This window comes from Tamandua tetradactyla, chromosome 7, assembly GCF_023851605.1.
Source record: "Tamandua tetradactyla isolate mTamTet1 chromosome 7, mTamTet1.pri, whole genome shotgun sequence".
Classification (NCBI taxonomy): Eukaryota; Metazoa; Chordata; class Mammalia; order Pilosa; family Myrmecophagidae; genus Tamandua; species Tamandua tetradactyla.
The window spans coordinates 62,198,149-62,213,697 of NC_135333.1; the positions used below are offsets into that span (position 1 = coordinate 62,198,149).

General features: G+C 36.9%; 2 protein-coding genes across 9 annotated transcripts in view; one reads left to right on the forward strand and one right to left on the reverse strand.

Moving 5' to 3' along the window:
- Positions 1–15,549, reverse strand: part of CACNA1C (calcium voltage-gated channel subunit alpha1 C) — a 739,906-nt gene that overhangs the window by 696,817 nt on the left and 27,540 nt on the right. The window lies entirely within an intron of this gene.
- The window catches only part of DCP1B (decapping mRNA 1B), a 58,482-nt gene continuing 46,475 nt past the window's right edge, over positions 3,543–15,549 (forward strand). For 4 of the 8 annotated variants that reach the window (XM_077169592.1, XM_077169593.1, XM_077169595.1 and 1 more), the window contains exons 1-3: positions 3,543–3,702; positions 9,334–9,374; positions 14,024–14,151. In XM_077169592.1, the coding sequence (XP_077025707.1) occupies positions 3,553–3,702; positions 9,334–9,374; positions 14,024–14,151 (319 nt within the window). In that variant the 5' untranslated portion in view covers positions 3,543–3,552. Of the gene's footprint in view, positions 3,703–3,786; positions 4,070–4,090; positions 5,612–9,333; positions 9,375–9,863; positions 10,041–14,023; positions 14,152–15,549 lie in introns of those variants that run through there. The other 4 variants (XM_077169599.1, XM_077169596.1, XM_077169594.1 and 1 more) reach the window with 4 other exon arrangements.

Sequence of the window (15,549 nt, forward strand, 5' to 3'; positions counted from 1 at the left end):
AATTTAGAGGACCATAACCAGCATTTTAAAAATTCATATACACTAAGACATTGTGCTGGTTTGGAATTGTTATGTACCCCAGAAAAACCATGTTTTCTTTCCTTATACAATCTTGTGGGGGCAGACAATAGGTCTAACAATTGTGAGTGTGGCCTTTTGACTAGATGGAGATGTGTCTCCACCCTTCAAGGTGGGTGTTCTAGTTTGCTAGCTGCCAGAACGCAATGTACCAGAAACAGAATGGCTTTTTAAAAGGGGAATTTAATAAGTTGCTAGTTTACAGTTCTAAGGCCGAGAAAATGTCCCAATTACAACAAGTCTATAGAAATGTCCAATCAAAGACATCCAGGGAAATATACCTTGGTTCAAGAAGGCCAATGAAGTTCAGGGTTTCTCTCTCAAGTGGCAAACACAGAGTTTCTCTCTCATCTGGAAGGGCACATGCTGAACACGGCATCATCTGCTAGCTTCTTCTCCTGGCTTCCTGTTTCATGAAGCTCCCCAGGAGGCATTTTCCTTCTTCATTTCCAAGGGTTGCTGACTGGTGGACTCTGCTTCTAGTGGCTATGTCGTTCTGCTCTGCTCTCTCTCTCTCAGCATCTCCTCATTCTCCAAAATGTTTCCTCTTTTATAGGACTCCAGAAACTTATCAAGACCTACCCAAATGGGTGGAGACATGCCTCTACCTAATCCAGTTTAACAACCACTCTTGATTGGGTTACATCTCAAAGGAGATGATCTAATTACATACAGTATTGAATAGGGATTATTTTGCCTTTATGAAATGGGATCTTGATTAAAACATGGCTTTTCTAGGGGACATACATCCTTTCAAACCAGCACAGTGGGTCTTGACTAGTTTACTGGAGTCCTTTAAAGGAGGAAACATTTTGGAGAAAGCTCAGATGCACACACTTGGAGAACAGTTGCTTCAGAGCTGACAGAGATGCAGATATTTGGAGATGCTTGAAGCACTGACAGAGAGAGCAGATCCCTAAATAAGAATGTCTGGAGATTCAGAGCCCAGCAGACATTACCATGTGCCCTCCCATGAGATGCCAAGCAAGCCAGAACCCAGAGTTGTGTCCTGGAGGAACTAAGGGAAGGACCACAAAAGCTTAGAGAGGAAACGCTAACATGTGAGGCTAGAAAACAATGGAACTGGGAGCAAGGACGAGCAGACACCAGACACATGCCTTCCCATGTGAGAGACATCAGCCTTTCTTTGGAGTCAAGGTATCTTTCTCTGGATGCCTTAGTTTGGACATTTTTATGGTTTTAGAAGGGAAACTTGTAACTCAATAAATTCCCTTTTTAAAAGCCATTTCATTTCTGGTGTATTACATTCTGGCAGCATTTAATGAACCAAAACAGTCATATATATATACATATAAATGTAATATATAATATATATATATGACATTTCTGTATCAAACATGGTAAGAGTACATGGATGCGGGTAAGGATTTCTGCACAGTCATTACGATCTAATATTCAGTGCTAAGTAAATGGTTTAGATACACAGCTCTCAAGTTTTTAGTCTCAAGACCACTTTACACTATTGTGGACTTCCCAAAGTGCTTTTTATACTTTCTTACATAAAAAGCCATTAGTCGACCTTTTCCTTGAATGGGTCTTTTATCCCTGCCTGTTAATGTAACATCATACATTGGTCACTTGGAAAATACTGGTGCACTGAGTTAAGCAGATCTTTCAAATGTCGATATATTTCATTTGAAAATTTAAAAAAAAATTTTTATTGTGAATTATAACACATATACAAAATAGTGATAAATTTCAAAGTACATTTTAACAAGTAGTTTTAGAAAAAATTTCAAAATATGGTACATACTTTGAATGGTACAGTTCTACCATTTCAGGTATTTCCTTCTATCTGCTCTAAGGCACTGGAAACTAAAAAGAAATATCAATATAATGATTCAGTAGTTATCTTCATTTGTTAAATCTTATCTTCTCTGATACAAATCCTCCTTCCCCTTTGATCCTTCTCCCAATCTTTAGGGATATTTGGGCAATGGTCATTCTAACCTCATGTTGAAAAGGGGTGTCAACTATTATGGGATAGGAGGATGAACTGGTTGATGTTTCTGGAGAGACTGGTTAACTCTGGTTTCATGGCTCATACTGCTCTAGGAGTGAGCTGGAGGTTATATGTTTCTGAAAAATAAACTAGTGGGTGAAAATTTTATAGAATCTCAGATAGAGCCCTGGGTATTCTTTAGGATTTACAGGAACATTGTTTGTTGGGGCTTAGCATACCATGGTAATTAGCAATATCTAGCTGAAGCGTGCATAAGAGTAACCTCCAGAATAGCCTCTCTTAGCCATTGATACCTTATTTTGTTACATTTATTTCCCCCTTTTGGTCAGGTAGGCACTTTGACAATATTTTTAAAAATCACAATCATTAATATCACCACTGATCTCATTAGTAGAGATTTTAATTATGGGGAAGCCAGCGGTCAAATTCATGGTAGTGGATATGCATTTTTTTTAACTTCTAATTATTTCTTGGTAGCTCCAAAATTATCACTGGCAATAGAAATTGTTCCTTGCTTCTCTCAAACCAACAGTGCACTTTATTATTTTTTTTTAATGTCAATTACCCAAGTCTTAATAACCATAGTGTGTCTGTCTTTCATGTAAAAATAGTGTTTTGGGGGGCGGGGAAAAGGGTCAGCTGGAAACTCAAACTCAGATGTGCTTTTCCTGGAGACAACTACCATACATCAGTATGCAGCTGATCTGCTTTGTGCAGACTTCCTTTTTTTTCACATCATATTAAAAAGAAGTATAGCTGAGGGTTGAGTTTTAATAAAATTAATACTTTTTACTGCTTTATCAAGAATATCCTTAAGTGACACCAGATTTTTTTTTTAACTGTCGATGCAGTTAAAAATAAATACAGTTTGGTGCCACTACCTTGTTCAGGCTAAGGCACCATCCCTTTTACCCACCACGGCTTTTGCGTCACTGGGGCAAATGCCAACACAGTGAAGAAGTCAATATTTTATCATTGTTATGACCATTATTTTCACTTCGCAGACCCCCTGAAAGAGTCTCAAGAACCCTGAGAGTTTGAGAACCACTGGGTTTTAACGAGTACAGGCATCACAGTTCTCGTCCTCTTTACTTATTAATTCTTGAGGCTTATTTATTATGTTTGGTCACTGAAGCGCCAAAGAAAAGACACAGCAAGGCATCGAACCCATCCAAGAGAGAAATCCTACCATACAACTGAAAGGCTCAAGCTGGAAAAAAATATCTCTTAAGAGAAAGAAGGAATCCTAAGGGCAAGCCTGGGCTCATCGTTGCCAGTGGTAACGACCCTCAGAGGGGAGAGCGCCGCCATCGATTATTAATGTCTTTCGACCGCCAATGGGAGGAGCGAACCGGGAAATGGGTGGAGAAAGGAGGCCTCTCGGACTTCTGGTCGCCCAGTGTTTTCGATTGCGAGGCGGCTCGCTAGTTCTGCGATCTATTGGGAGTGGCTTCCGAGCGCCCAGTGTTGATATTGGGGAGGGAGGGAAGATGGCGGCGGTGGTGGCGGGCGGCCTGGTGGGGAAGGGGCGCGACATCAGTCTAGCGGCCCTGCAGCGCCACGACCCCTATATCAACCGCATCGTGGACGTGGCCAGCCAGGTGGCTCTGTACACTTTCGGCCATCGGGCCAACGAGTGGGTGCGTGCGGATGCGACGGGGCCATGCCGACCCGTGCTGGACGGGAACGGGGGCGGGGGGAGGGGGTTAGTCGTTGGACTTCAGAGTTGAGGAACTGAGGGGGAGGAGACGCTGGCGCCCTGGATGGTGGTGGATCCGGGACGTGAGGCCAAGTTGTAGACTTTAGGCGCGGGGGGCTTGCGGCAAGGGGAGGCCGATCTGGGAAACCACCTGAAGTTGGGTAAAGAAGTTGAATATCTAAGATAGCCCACTTTGAGCGACCAGACAGATCGCGGGCGGAACTCTCATGTGGAGTAAAGAAAGGTCCGGATGTCTTGAGGCCAGAAGACTAAAATACTCGGCAGAAATAAAGCAGAATTCCGTCACGGTAAAAGGGGCTAGAGAAGGCAGGGTACATGTAAGAATTCTGATTCTGTAACATCAGTCTTAGACGGGACTAAGAAAATCAAACTATGGTAGGCAGGAGAATTCTGAAGTTGCAAATTTAGGGAATATACTAAGAGAAGAGCAAACATGGGGAATATAAAAGACGAAATGGAACTGGATCCAACACTTAGAAGGAGGCTGCCGTTCTTGGGACGGTTATTACACCACAGCCCACTAAGTCCAAGATGAGTTTGATATTTGAGTCCATTTGGGAGCCAAATTATTATAGTGCTCTCAAAGTAGAGCCCCAATAAATAATGGGATGAATTTAATTTCCTCACAAGTAGAATGGAGTGGGAGCATAAAACATTTGAGGAGTCGGTTGCAGGAATGGCTGCATGTGATCTTGTAATCACTCACTTGAATAGAGAAATGTAATTAGTGATCTTTGTCCCAAATAATACTCTTCTGTCCATTATATAGCCTGGCAGCCATTATTTCAAATAATTTACAGAACGATAGAAAGAATTTAGTCTGGATGAATGGATATCAGGTGAATTTTTGATGGGATTATTTCCCAAGTCAGTAACAAACACCAAAATCTATGCAAGGAAAACATCCATTTTGAAGAAATCCAAAATTAAATACCCATATTCATTGATACAAACTATTTATTTCCACTAGGGATCATCAGGAGCCTGTAATAAATTCACCTGAAAATCATTAACAGTAAAATGAAAAGATAAAGAAGTCAGTCCTAAAATGGGAGAGAAAGCGAATAGCATTGCCTACATTTCTTAACTGAAGGTATTTACCTTCAGTTAAGGGGCGAAGAATTTGGCTCTGCACTCCTAGTAGCCAAACCAAAAAAGAAACATGGAGAATATTCATTGTTCAATGATGGAACATATACCTGTTGATTAGGAAAGAGGTTATTTCTCCCTACCTTACAGAGGACTTTGTCACCAGGTTCTTTATATAAAGGGCACTGAGCAACAGAGTGAACAGTCACCTACATAGCAGTTAAAAAATATAAAAATATTCTATATAGGCTAATTGGAAAATACCATAATTCTGTAGAAGAGAACGGTCAGGTTAGTTCTGTAAACTGACTTGACACCAGGATTAGAGCCTAGGGAATCCTGAGAAATTGTTAATATTTCTTAAAGGAGAGCATTCTTATTGAATAACAATTGTTTCCTATAGGCTTTAGCAAGATCCATTGATAGATAACTGTTCGAATAGTTAAGAGTTTTATCAAGTACCCAATGAAGCCTATCAACTAAAGTCTCATCAAAGGTGAAAGTGTCACAGTACATTATTTTCGGGAGTTATGTTTTCCTGCTTCCTGGACTTGTTGCCTTCAGACAGGGCATAATTCATTTAGGAAAAGGTCATTCTGTCAAAGTACTGATCTTCAAGGCTGTGGTAGCCAGAAAAAAATCATAGAACAGTTTCTGAGGACAAACAAAAACTATCACCATTGTCTCAGTATGTCATCACCCTGGGCCTCTGGATGGAGCCTTTTGAACATAAACCTAAGGCATGTATATAGAATAATCTTGAAAATGAAAGAAAAGTATTTGCAGGAAGGCAGGTGGGATGTAAAGAAAGGGATTTCATAAACACTAAAAATAGATGAAGAATGGGCCTCACCCCTCTCCCCTCTGGTGAGAATGCCAGCATGTCCTCTCACATGCGTTCCTAATAAACTTGGCTACCAGCTTACTCTGAAAAATAAAAAATAGATGAAGGATGACTTCAGGCATTCAGAGAAAGAGGAATTAGGAAATAAGAGTGGACAGAAATGAGCTGCTATTAAGGAAGAAATACGAAAAATTATGTTATGATTATAATAGGAATTTGAGAGCCTGACCTGCTCCCCATTGCCAGGGAAAAAATTCCTATGTGTCAATTAAGAATAGACCCCTGGTATAATTTTCACCTCAGTCCTTTGCCCCCTGTGGTACATCTGGCAGTGTCTGGAGATGTTTTGGTTGTCACAACTGTGGGGGAAGAATATTTCTTGTGTATAGAGGGTGAGGTCAGGGATGCTGCAAAACATCCTGTAATGCACAAGACAGCATCTTCCCCTGCCCCCCAACAAAGATTTACCAGGCCAAAACGTCAGTAGTGTGAGGGTGAGAAATCCCTGTGAAATGACTAGTGTCCTGTTGTTTCTAGCTAATGGTTATCTAACTTTTCTATGTGTCAAACTTACTATGTATCAAAATCATGATTTACCAAATCAAGATCTGGATATGTGGCCCAGACATTTAACATTTGTTAAAAGCTTCTTAGATGATTCAGATGCTAATTGCATAATTGAGAGATGCAGATTTAGAAGGATAAATTGAGGCCCACATTTTCATTATTTTATCTTAGAATAATCGATATAGGTTGCTTTGTAATTTTGCAAGTATCATATAGTGTGCTGGGTTCCAGTAATTTGCAAAGTAACACTATTTTATATTCCATTTTTTAGTACTTGTTTAATTTTATAAGAGTATAATATTGTCATTAAATTGTATTTAAAAATCAAACTAATATAGATAACATAGGTCTCTGAAACAATACTTTTTAACATAAAAGTAAAGAGAATCTAATAAAATGAGGATCCTAATGAAGATTTAATAAAATCGTGTTTTAACTCCTCCCTATACCCCCAACTCTGAGGTTTGCCCAGAAAGAAAAAAAAAAACCAAAACTGGTTGTCCTTGAAATTGGAGAGGGAACAGGAAAATGTGAGTTTGAGCTGCTTCAACCATAAGAGGACAAAAATTTGTGTTTCCAAAGCCCTTTTATCCAGTGATCATATAGCACTTAAAATAATGGGTTTTTCTTCATCAAAAGCTGAGTGGCATAAGCTGGTTATCTCTTCAGTGGAGAAACCTAGTTACAGAGTAATAAACTAGCGCAGTATGACCTGACATACTGGACCCACTACAGGTCCAGTATTGTCAACACTGAAACACAACCCCTTCCTGTGAACAACTCATATTTGTGTCTAATACTAGATAAAAATCTAGTTTTAAGAATTGCTTGATATGAGTTTTGTGTTTTCTGAATCTGTGTTTCTTCCAAAATTAAAATGTGGCATTAAAGATTTTTTTCTTTTAAAGAAAAGGGAATTTCTGTTACTACTTCATCAGAGAAGAAAAGGAACAATTCAAAAACTATTAATTCTGTGTGTTCTGGTATATATAAACATCCTGTTTGGTACAAGGGCAGATCCTGGAGCAGAGAAAAATGTTTTGGCTTGGTGACAGGCAAGCCTGACAATGCAAATAGGTGCTTCAAAGTCCTACTTCCATCACCTGTACTTGACTTCAGTTTCTTAGTGTAATGAATGACACCAAAAATTTAATTTTTGAAAATTTATTCTGAAAGGCTTTATGGACTAGTATATGCAATTCTTTAGTGTTTAAAATGCATCCAGGATATAGATCACTCAACAGGTAGGAATTATCCATGTTTAGAAAAGAAATATGGGAAATAATGTTTCTGTTTATATTGTTTTCATTTTGACTTGGGGTATTTTTCAAAGTGTAGTGTCAAATGGGCCACAATGAGAAATAAAGGTACTTTACCAAAAAATAAAAAAACCAATATATATATATATATTAAAAAGGTACTTTTCCCTGCACACTGGTTTGATTTGCACAACGTTCACAGTAAATCCAGTGTAAAGATGGACTCCCCTGACTTTCTACTCTATGCTTATGTGTTAGAGAAAACACTAGCCGAAATTTAACTAGTTATAAATTATTTCTTTGTGGCTGCATATTCTATAATAATAAACATCTTGGATTAAAAAATCTTATTATAAAAGTAGTGATGTTTTTCATAGCCATTATTCTTAAAAAGTGATGTTTGGTGATAGTTCGGTATAATTTGGGCCATAGTGAATTTTATTTTCGTGACTACTAACATAGTCCTGTGGGCAGAGAGTCTATCATGGAACTACAGCATTGGTTCTCAAACTAGCATGCATCAGTTATCAGAGGGCTTTATTAAGCACAGATTGCTTGGCCCCACCCCCAGAGTTTCTGATTCAGTAAGTCTTGGTAAGATCCCAAGAATTTGCATTTCCAACTGTGCTCAGGCTATGCTGATGCTGCCGATTTGGGGACCACACTTTAAGAACCACTGAACTAAGGTGACCATGAAAATTGCTGAAATTATTTGAGCATGTGAAAGGATGATGCTTTCAATTTTTTGTGCGCCTTTGAAAGACTATTAGTGTTACACCTTTTTTACTTAAGAGTGTATTCTTCGCCAAGATTACAGAGTGCTAAAATTTTGAATTATTATAGGAATGAATATTAGTAATAAATACTGGGAATTAAATAGAATGTTGAAATTAAACCAGTAAATAGCAAAAGTACATTTAAATGTCTGTATTACAAAAGTCTTAATTAGTAGTTAATCATGCAAATGGAAACTTATCTGTAGATGTTTTTGTAGTAATCATTGTATTAAGGAACATTATCATCAGGGTCTGAGTGGAGACCTTTGGAGAAATACAAAAGAGCCTAGCCAAATGAACTAACTCAACTATTATTTTAAACTTTACCACCTCCCCCAGATTTTATCAGGCAAATTTCTTGAGTCCTAACCCTGTAATACTTTTGTCAAGCTTTACTTCAAAGATCTTGGATTAAAACTTGACTCTAAATATCCCACACAAAGTAGGTGATTTATTTATCGAATTGAAAACCCTGTGGCATCGTTGCCCTCTTCCATCTGGCAGATCATCTGCTCTCCTAGGTATCAGGGTATGGCAAGAGAAAAATGAACCCTGAAAATAAAGAGAAGAATAATGAGATGCAGACACCAGTAGTTTCTGAAGCTTGCCATCTATCCAATTCAGAGGCGGGAGGAAAAGGCAGCACATTTTATTATACTCTGTTCTCTTTAATAAAATCCGGGGAGCACGTTTAGTTATTTTTTCATTGTTTCAGAGGTGTGTTGCTATCCCTGCATTTGGTAAAGAGAGATTATGATGGTTTATTTTTTAAGTGACAAGAGGAGATTGCCTGCTTCCTGCTGCTTAGTCAGCAGTGCCACAATTATGGCAGAGACCCTGCTCTTCTTAAGACTAACCCTTCAGGTTGTATATATTTGGCTTATTGTGATTTTACTTCCTTGAATCTTGACATAATTCCTATTTGTTCTATAAGTAGTTTATATAGTCTGTTATATCTTTACTATTAATGAAGAGAACATACATATTTTGCCTTGTATTTTGTTTTTGTTTTTTAGGAGAAGACTGATGTGGAAGGAACCCTCTTTGTTTATACAAGGTAAGAGCATTTCATGTTTATAAAGAAACTTGCAATCTTTGAAATAATGTTTTAGCTCAATTCTGTCACTGAGCACCATTTTATTTCAAGGAGAAGATTAGAGCTGAATCTTAGAATGAAATTATTAGTTGACATTAGGAAGGGGATATTGAATGATGTCAATTATATTCTGGTGAATAGTCTGATGAATATGACTTTCAGGTCATTTAAATTTAAATCTCAGTGTAAATGAACTTAAATCTCTGTGTTCTGTTTGAAATAGTGTTTAATATTTTTCCTTTGATAATTCAAAGGTGAATGGTAGGTGCTTGTTGAAGAGTGCATTGAAAACTATTGCTTTTTTATTTCTTTGCTTTGTATATATGTTATATTATACAATAAAAAAGTTAAAAAAGTTACAGAAGATGCTGGGAATTATCAAACCTTGTTTGATTTAATATATGATATCTTTTAAATAAACTGATATTCTGTCCCTTTAACACATTAAAGATATGCATTTTAGATGCCGTCCTTCCCTGGCTTCCTTGATCTTAATTGGAGGAAAAGATGATGAAGAAAGACAGGAAATTAAAAAGAAAAAAAAACATGTGTTGTGCCTACATGCATATAGAGAGAATAGTTTCAAATATTGTGATGACTTCAACCTTCCTTCAATTGATCAGTAAGGTCTGCTTTACCACTTCATTCCAGAAAACACCTTGACTCATGGGTCTTTGATATGGATGATATCAGACATACCACCTGATTTGATCAAAATTGTGATCGTTTAGTCCTAGCTGTTCTCAGGTCAAAAATAAGTAACCAAAGCTTGAAAAATTTTGTGTAAAGGACTTTGCAATTTACGATTAAGTCCCACATTAAATAGGAAAAAATAAATGAAGGGGTGAATGGTATGAAGATCTTAAATATAATTCATTGGCAAGGAGCTAAAAGTACACTATTAAGAATATTAGGTTATTTAATCAATATTTGGAAGAGTGTTTTCTTGGGCACCCTGTTCCCCACCCCCATGGTACTTTAAAGAAGCATGATCCAAAGTTGATGTTTTGAGTCTTCCATGGTCTAGTTAATAAAATATGTTTCAGAATAGATTTAATAAATTCATATTTTTAATAGTTTCATTTTATCAGATATTATTAATATCACACATGCACACAGAGACATGTTAATATATATGTCTCAATAGGTAAACTTTTTATTCACATAAACATATATAAAAAATGTCAAAGCTAAAGTTCATCACCATCAATGGGAATGCAAAGATGAAATATAAAGGTCTAGTGCATAACCTTCACTGGGGAGACAAGAAACACACACATTATTTTCCTTTCACAGACATACGTGTGTATCACAATACAAAGTAGACTACTCTAAATGCCAGTTGTAAGCAATGAGTAGGCTGCTATGATTGTTGAAAGCTTTATAGAAAGGATGGATCTTGGTCAGGCCTCAGGAATAAGGTAGAATTTAACTCGCATAGAGGGAGGGAAGGACAGCCTCCGTAACTGGAAGAGTGACATAGCAGAGGCATAGAGCCTAGTGTGTTAAAGGGACTGAGGACAATGACTGTTGCAGAAGGGTTATATTGGTTAGTAGTTGGCAATACGGATAAAGAAATTTTGCTAGTTTGGAATGGAAGATAAAGGAATTTTAACTTTATTTTCTTAGAAATAGGGAATCATTGAAGGTTTATGGGCTGGAGAGTGATAGAGTTATGACAAAATGTATGAAGAAAGTCAGTGTATTGGCATTATGAGGGTGCATTGTTTGGAAGAAACCAGAATTAGGGAGGACATTGAGAAGATTATTCTAAAAGAGTAGAGATAAGCTGATGAGAATATGGACTAGAATGATAGAAGCAGAAATGGAAAGAAACAGACTTACTGAAAGACTGCGTGGAGAAAAGGAATGGTGAAATTAAAAAATAACTTAAGATTTTGAATGTGGAAAACTGGGGAGATGTCGAAATCATGAGAAGAATAGAAAGACAAGAGATAAAGAATCTGTTTTATGGTTAAGTGTTAATATTATTTGAAGTGATGACTTGGGGGCAGTGGCAGAGTCTTGCCATTCCAGTCCTGGTCAGGGCTGGAGATAAGAATTTAAAGTCCTCTGCATTCATTTGATAGTTGAAGCTTTGAGAGAAAAAGTGTTCTCTGAAGGAGAGTATAAAGAGGAAGCTGATAAGAGCTAGGGGTTGGGTTTGGGGGCCAGCAAAGATATAAGGGAAGAGTCAGCCATAAAGATAAGAGCAGAACTGGAACATACACAGAGGCCAGTTGCAGGTGCATTGCAAGAACCCTGGAGGTACCCATGTGTAGAAGGCAGGGCAGGCCAGCAGTGATAACGCCGGTCTGTTCAGGTGAAGGCAACAGTGGGATGGAAAGAAAGGAAGGGAAGGGCAAGGCCATGGGAGTAGGTGACAAGGAGGCCAGTTTATTCACAAACATGTCCGGAAAGCAGTGGGACTGCCCAAACGTGATTGAACATATTAGTGTATATTATGTTCCCAAACATCCCAAATGCACTAGTGCATCCCACCAACTGAGTTTATTCAGTATAGACTACTGAGAATTTTTGAAGTGTAAAAATTAAATCAAATGATTGATCTTTACCATGTTCTAAGCACATAATACACATTCCCATTCATTTCTTGCAGCAATAAGTGTTTTTCCTTAGAAAAGCAAAAGAAAAGATGTATTAATGTGCATTTATTTTAGGGATTTTTAATGGTTTTTGTTTGTTTGTTTTTTGGAGCATGGAAGAGTCACGACGCATACAAATATTTTCTCTTTTTTTTACCCCCAAAGAGATGTTGTTTTTATTTTCAAATACTTCTAAGTGTACTCCATGCCCCTAATGGGGCTGTCAGAGAAACACACCATTAAACTGAGAAACAGGTCTTCCCTCTCTTTTAATCTTTTCTCCTAAGCTAACTCCTCAAGAATAGATCCCCAACCTCTATGCCAAAATCATCCTCAGCAGATTCTAATACATTTGGGCCCTTCCTCAGTAGAGAATGGTAGAAAACACATAAAAACCAAAAGGGAGTTTTGGTTACAGAAGCTTGCCAGTAACATAATTTGACCACTTTTCTAGAAGTTCTTTTAGAGTAATTGACACCTTTATTCCCTCGCCCTATTTTATAATTATGAGATGGTATAATGCCCACACTATTAAAGAGGTGAGATCCTGTTGTGATAATGAAATACTTGAAGAATCAAATTCTGATTCTTGTATAAAGATACCTAATTCCATTAAAAAATATTTCCATACTTTAGTTCTTCCCATTTTCCTTCCTGTCATAGAGAGTTCATAGAGACACCCACTGGAGGTTTCTGAACTTGACACTTGCAGAGGATCCTGTCTATAAGAGATTTTCAGAAGTAAATTTTCAGTCTTCTCCTGAATTTAGGTTGAAATTATTATTATGATTATTTCTGGTATTGATTATATGCCTACCATCACTTTACCTCATTGTAAAATAAGCTAGGCAAGGATTGCCTTCTATCAATATTTAAATTAGAAGTTTCAAAAGAAAGTCCTATAAGTGATAGTGTGGTAGTAATTCAAAAAGCTGTATTTTGCTTCTTTGTCAGCATTGAATTGTTAGAAGTGAAATATGATTAAGATATAAGCATCTTTTCTTCCTGTTGCTAAACACAATATTTCCATGAGTTTGTTAGCCCTGGTGCCCTGGTTTAAATAAGTGAATTGTGCCTGTTTCAGTTTCAGTGTGTAAGCGTGTGGTGTTTCACTTGTCATCAGAAATGGCACAGCCAGATTACTATATGGCTGTCACCCAAGGGTAGACATATGCACATGTTGTTGTTAGAGTTTGTACTCTGTAAAATTTGGGTTCTTTCTGCCTGATAGAGTAGACACTCCAAGTTTATTGAATGAAATGAAAACTGAAAGATTACTGAGTGTCACATTTTCATGGGGAAAACCTATACTAGTTTATCCATGAAGCTGTTTGCTTTAGAGTGAAGAAAATAGAAAATCTGGTCTTTGGACTAAGTTATATAAACTTTTAATTATACTGTATCTCCTACCAAGTTCGTTGACCAGAGTTGCTTCAGTTTCTCTAAGAATGTTAACAGCTCTCAGTTTCAGACTAACACTAACATTTTCTCTGAAATTCTTCTTATAATTGTGATGTGCACTCTTTATTAACTACCCAGATTCTTTAAAATAGCTGTGAGTAATTTTTTAAAAAGTAATTACTATCTCTGCCTTAAAGGAATTTATAACCTAGGTAGGGAAACTGTGTGTGTATATATATATACTTACATGTGTGTGTGTGTGTGTGTGTGTGTGTGTGTGTGTGTGTGTGTGTGTGTGTGTATATATATATAGCTAGGTATACATAGATGCACAGGCACACAGACACCTATACATACACACAAATAGTTAAGTAAGGAGAACTTGATTTTACCAAAGACTTAGTAATGACAGTCATCTTGTGTAACATGAATTGGTAGGTAAATGCCAATAAGTAAAGAAATGTGTATATATAAATATAAATATATATATATATATATATATATGCAAAATAATTGAGAGACACATCACAACATAGTTATACTAAAGATGAGTATACTGAGCAACTTGTCTTTTGATGTCCCCCCAACTCTGGTGATTTTTAGGTCTGCTTCTCCAAAGCATGGATTCACCATTATGAATAGGCTGAGCATGGAAAATAGGACAGAACCCATTACTAAAGACCTGGATTTCCAACTCCAGGACCCTTTCCTTCTCTACAGAAATGCCAGATGTGAGTGTTTCTTAATAAGCATTGGGTAGCTTTATTTATGAGGTTTGACCAAGTATTTACCATTGTATAGTGTATGCCTTTGTATTTGTGTTTAGTATCAGTGGCTCTGTGACATTGTCAGTGATGTTTCTGTGCTTGGCCTCGTTAAGGGAATAGTTTCTTGCTTGGAAAAGTTTAAATGAAAACAATGTGAATGTGATGATGTAAGTATATATGCCCTGTTTCCCGCAGCCATGTCACTCTGTGGTATGAACCCATCAGAGATATTAAGCCTGAGAAGGGCTGAGTGAAGTGAATTCTTGGTTAGGAGACTGCAGAGCAACACACAGGTAGTGCCATAGAAAACACAATTGTGTGCTTTAGCTGATGGCACTTGTTCCTTGTTCTGACTGAGCATCATGACACAGTGTTTGAGGGAGAGGACCTATATTTTAGAAGTACCATCTCTTGAATACCAATTATGAATGAAATGAAGAAACAAAGACCAAAGAGTTTTGGTCATTAAGAATTTCATGATACTTCATAATAACTGAAGTTATGTTAGGTAACTAAATGGTCCTTGTCAGGTTTGAAATGAGATAGCAGTCTCCTATCCAATATTCTCTCTCCATTTTACTCTTGTATTTTATCTGACTATTGGGCAGCTCAGAGAAAAATTGATGAAAAATATATGAATTTCAGGAGCGTCTCAAAAAACAAGACCATACTAATAAATATATGTACATGTATGTGCACGCACATGCACTTGTGCTTTGTGAATAGCTTTCTAAAAAACCTTGCAGGTAAGGAATGTTTTCTATATATTTTCTACCCTACTCTTTGAGCTCAAGACATAAGAGTTTGCCTACTGCATACTATTCAGTATAATTTTAATAAATGCAATAGAAGTAATATTTAATACTTTAACCCCAGTTATTTGTTTTAAAGTAAATATGGCATTTTGATGCTATGTATTTATTTGCAGTTATATTTACATGTAATTAAGTTGTCATGATAGGTGGTTGTCCTGTTATTTAGAGAATACAGTTAACTTCCTATGAAAGAAAAAAAATTAAGGCTGTTAAAACTGTAAATGATTTACTAATGGTAGGTCCCATGAAATGAGAAACTTTTCAATGTACAGAAATAGTCTGTATTGTATTCCTGATCCTTTTCTGGAAGGTATACTTTATCTTTTATAGTTTATAGTTACTTGCATTGTTTATGTGCTTATAGCTATGTTGTTTTATTTTCTGTATTTGAGATGCTTAGATTCTTTGTCAAATTAATATATAATTCAGATCTTAATAAACAAAATAACCACAAAAGTAAGTAAATATAAAATAAATATTAGGGACCTCTAATAATAATTTTTAGTTGCTCTTATTTCAGATAAACTCTTGGTCTGATCATTATAGA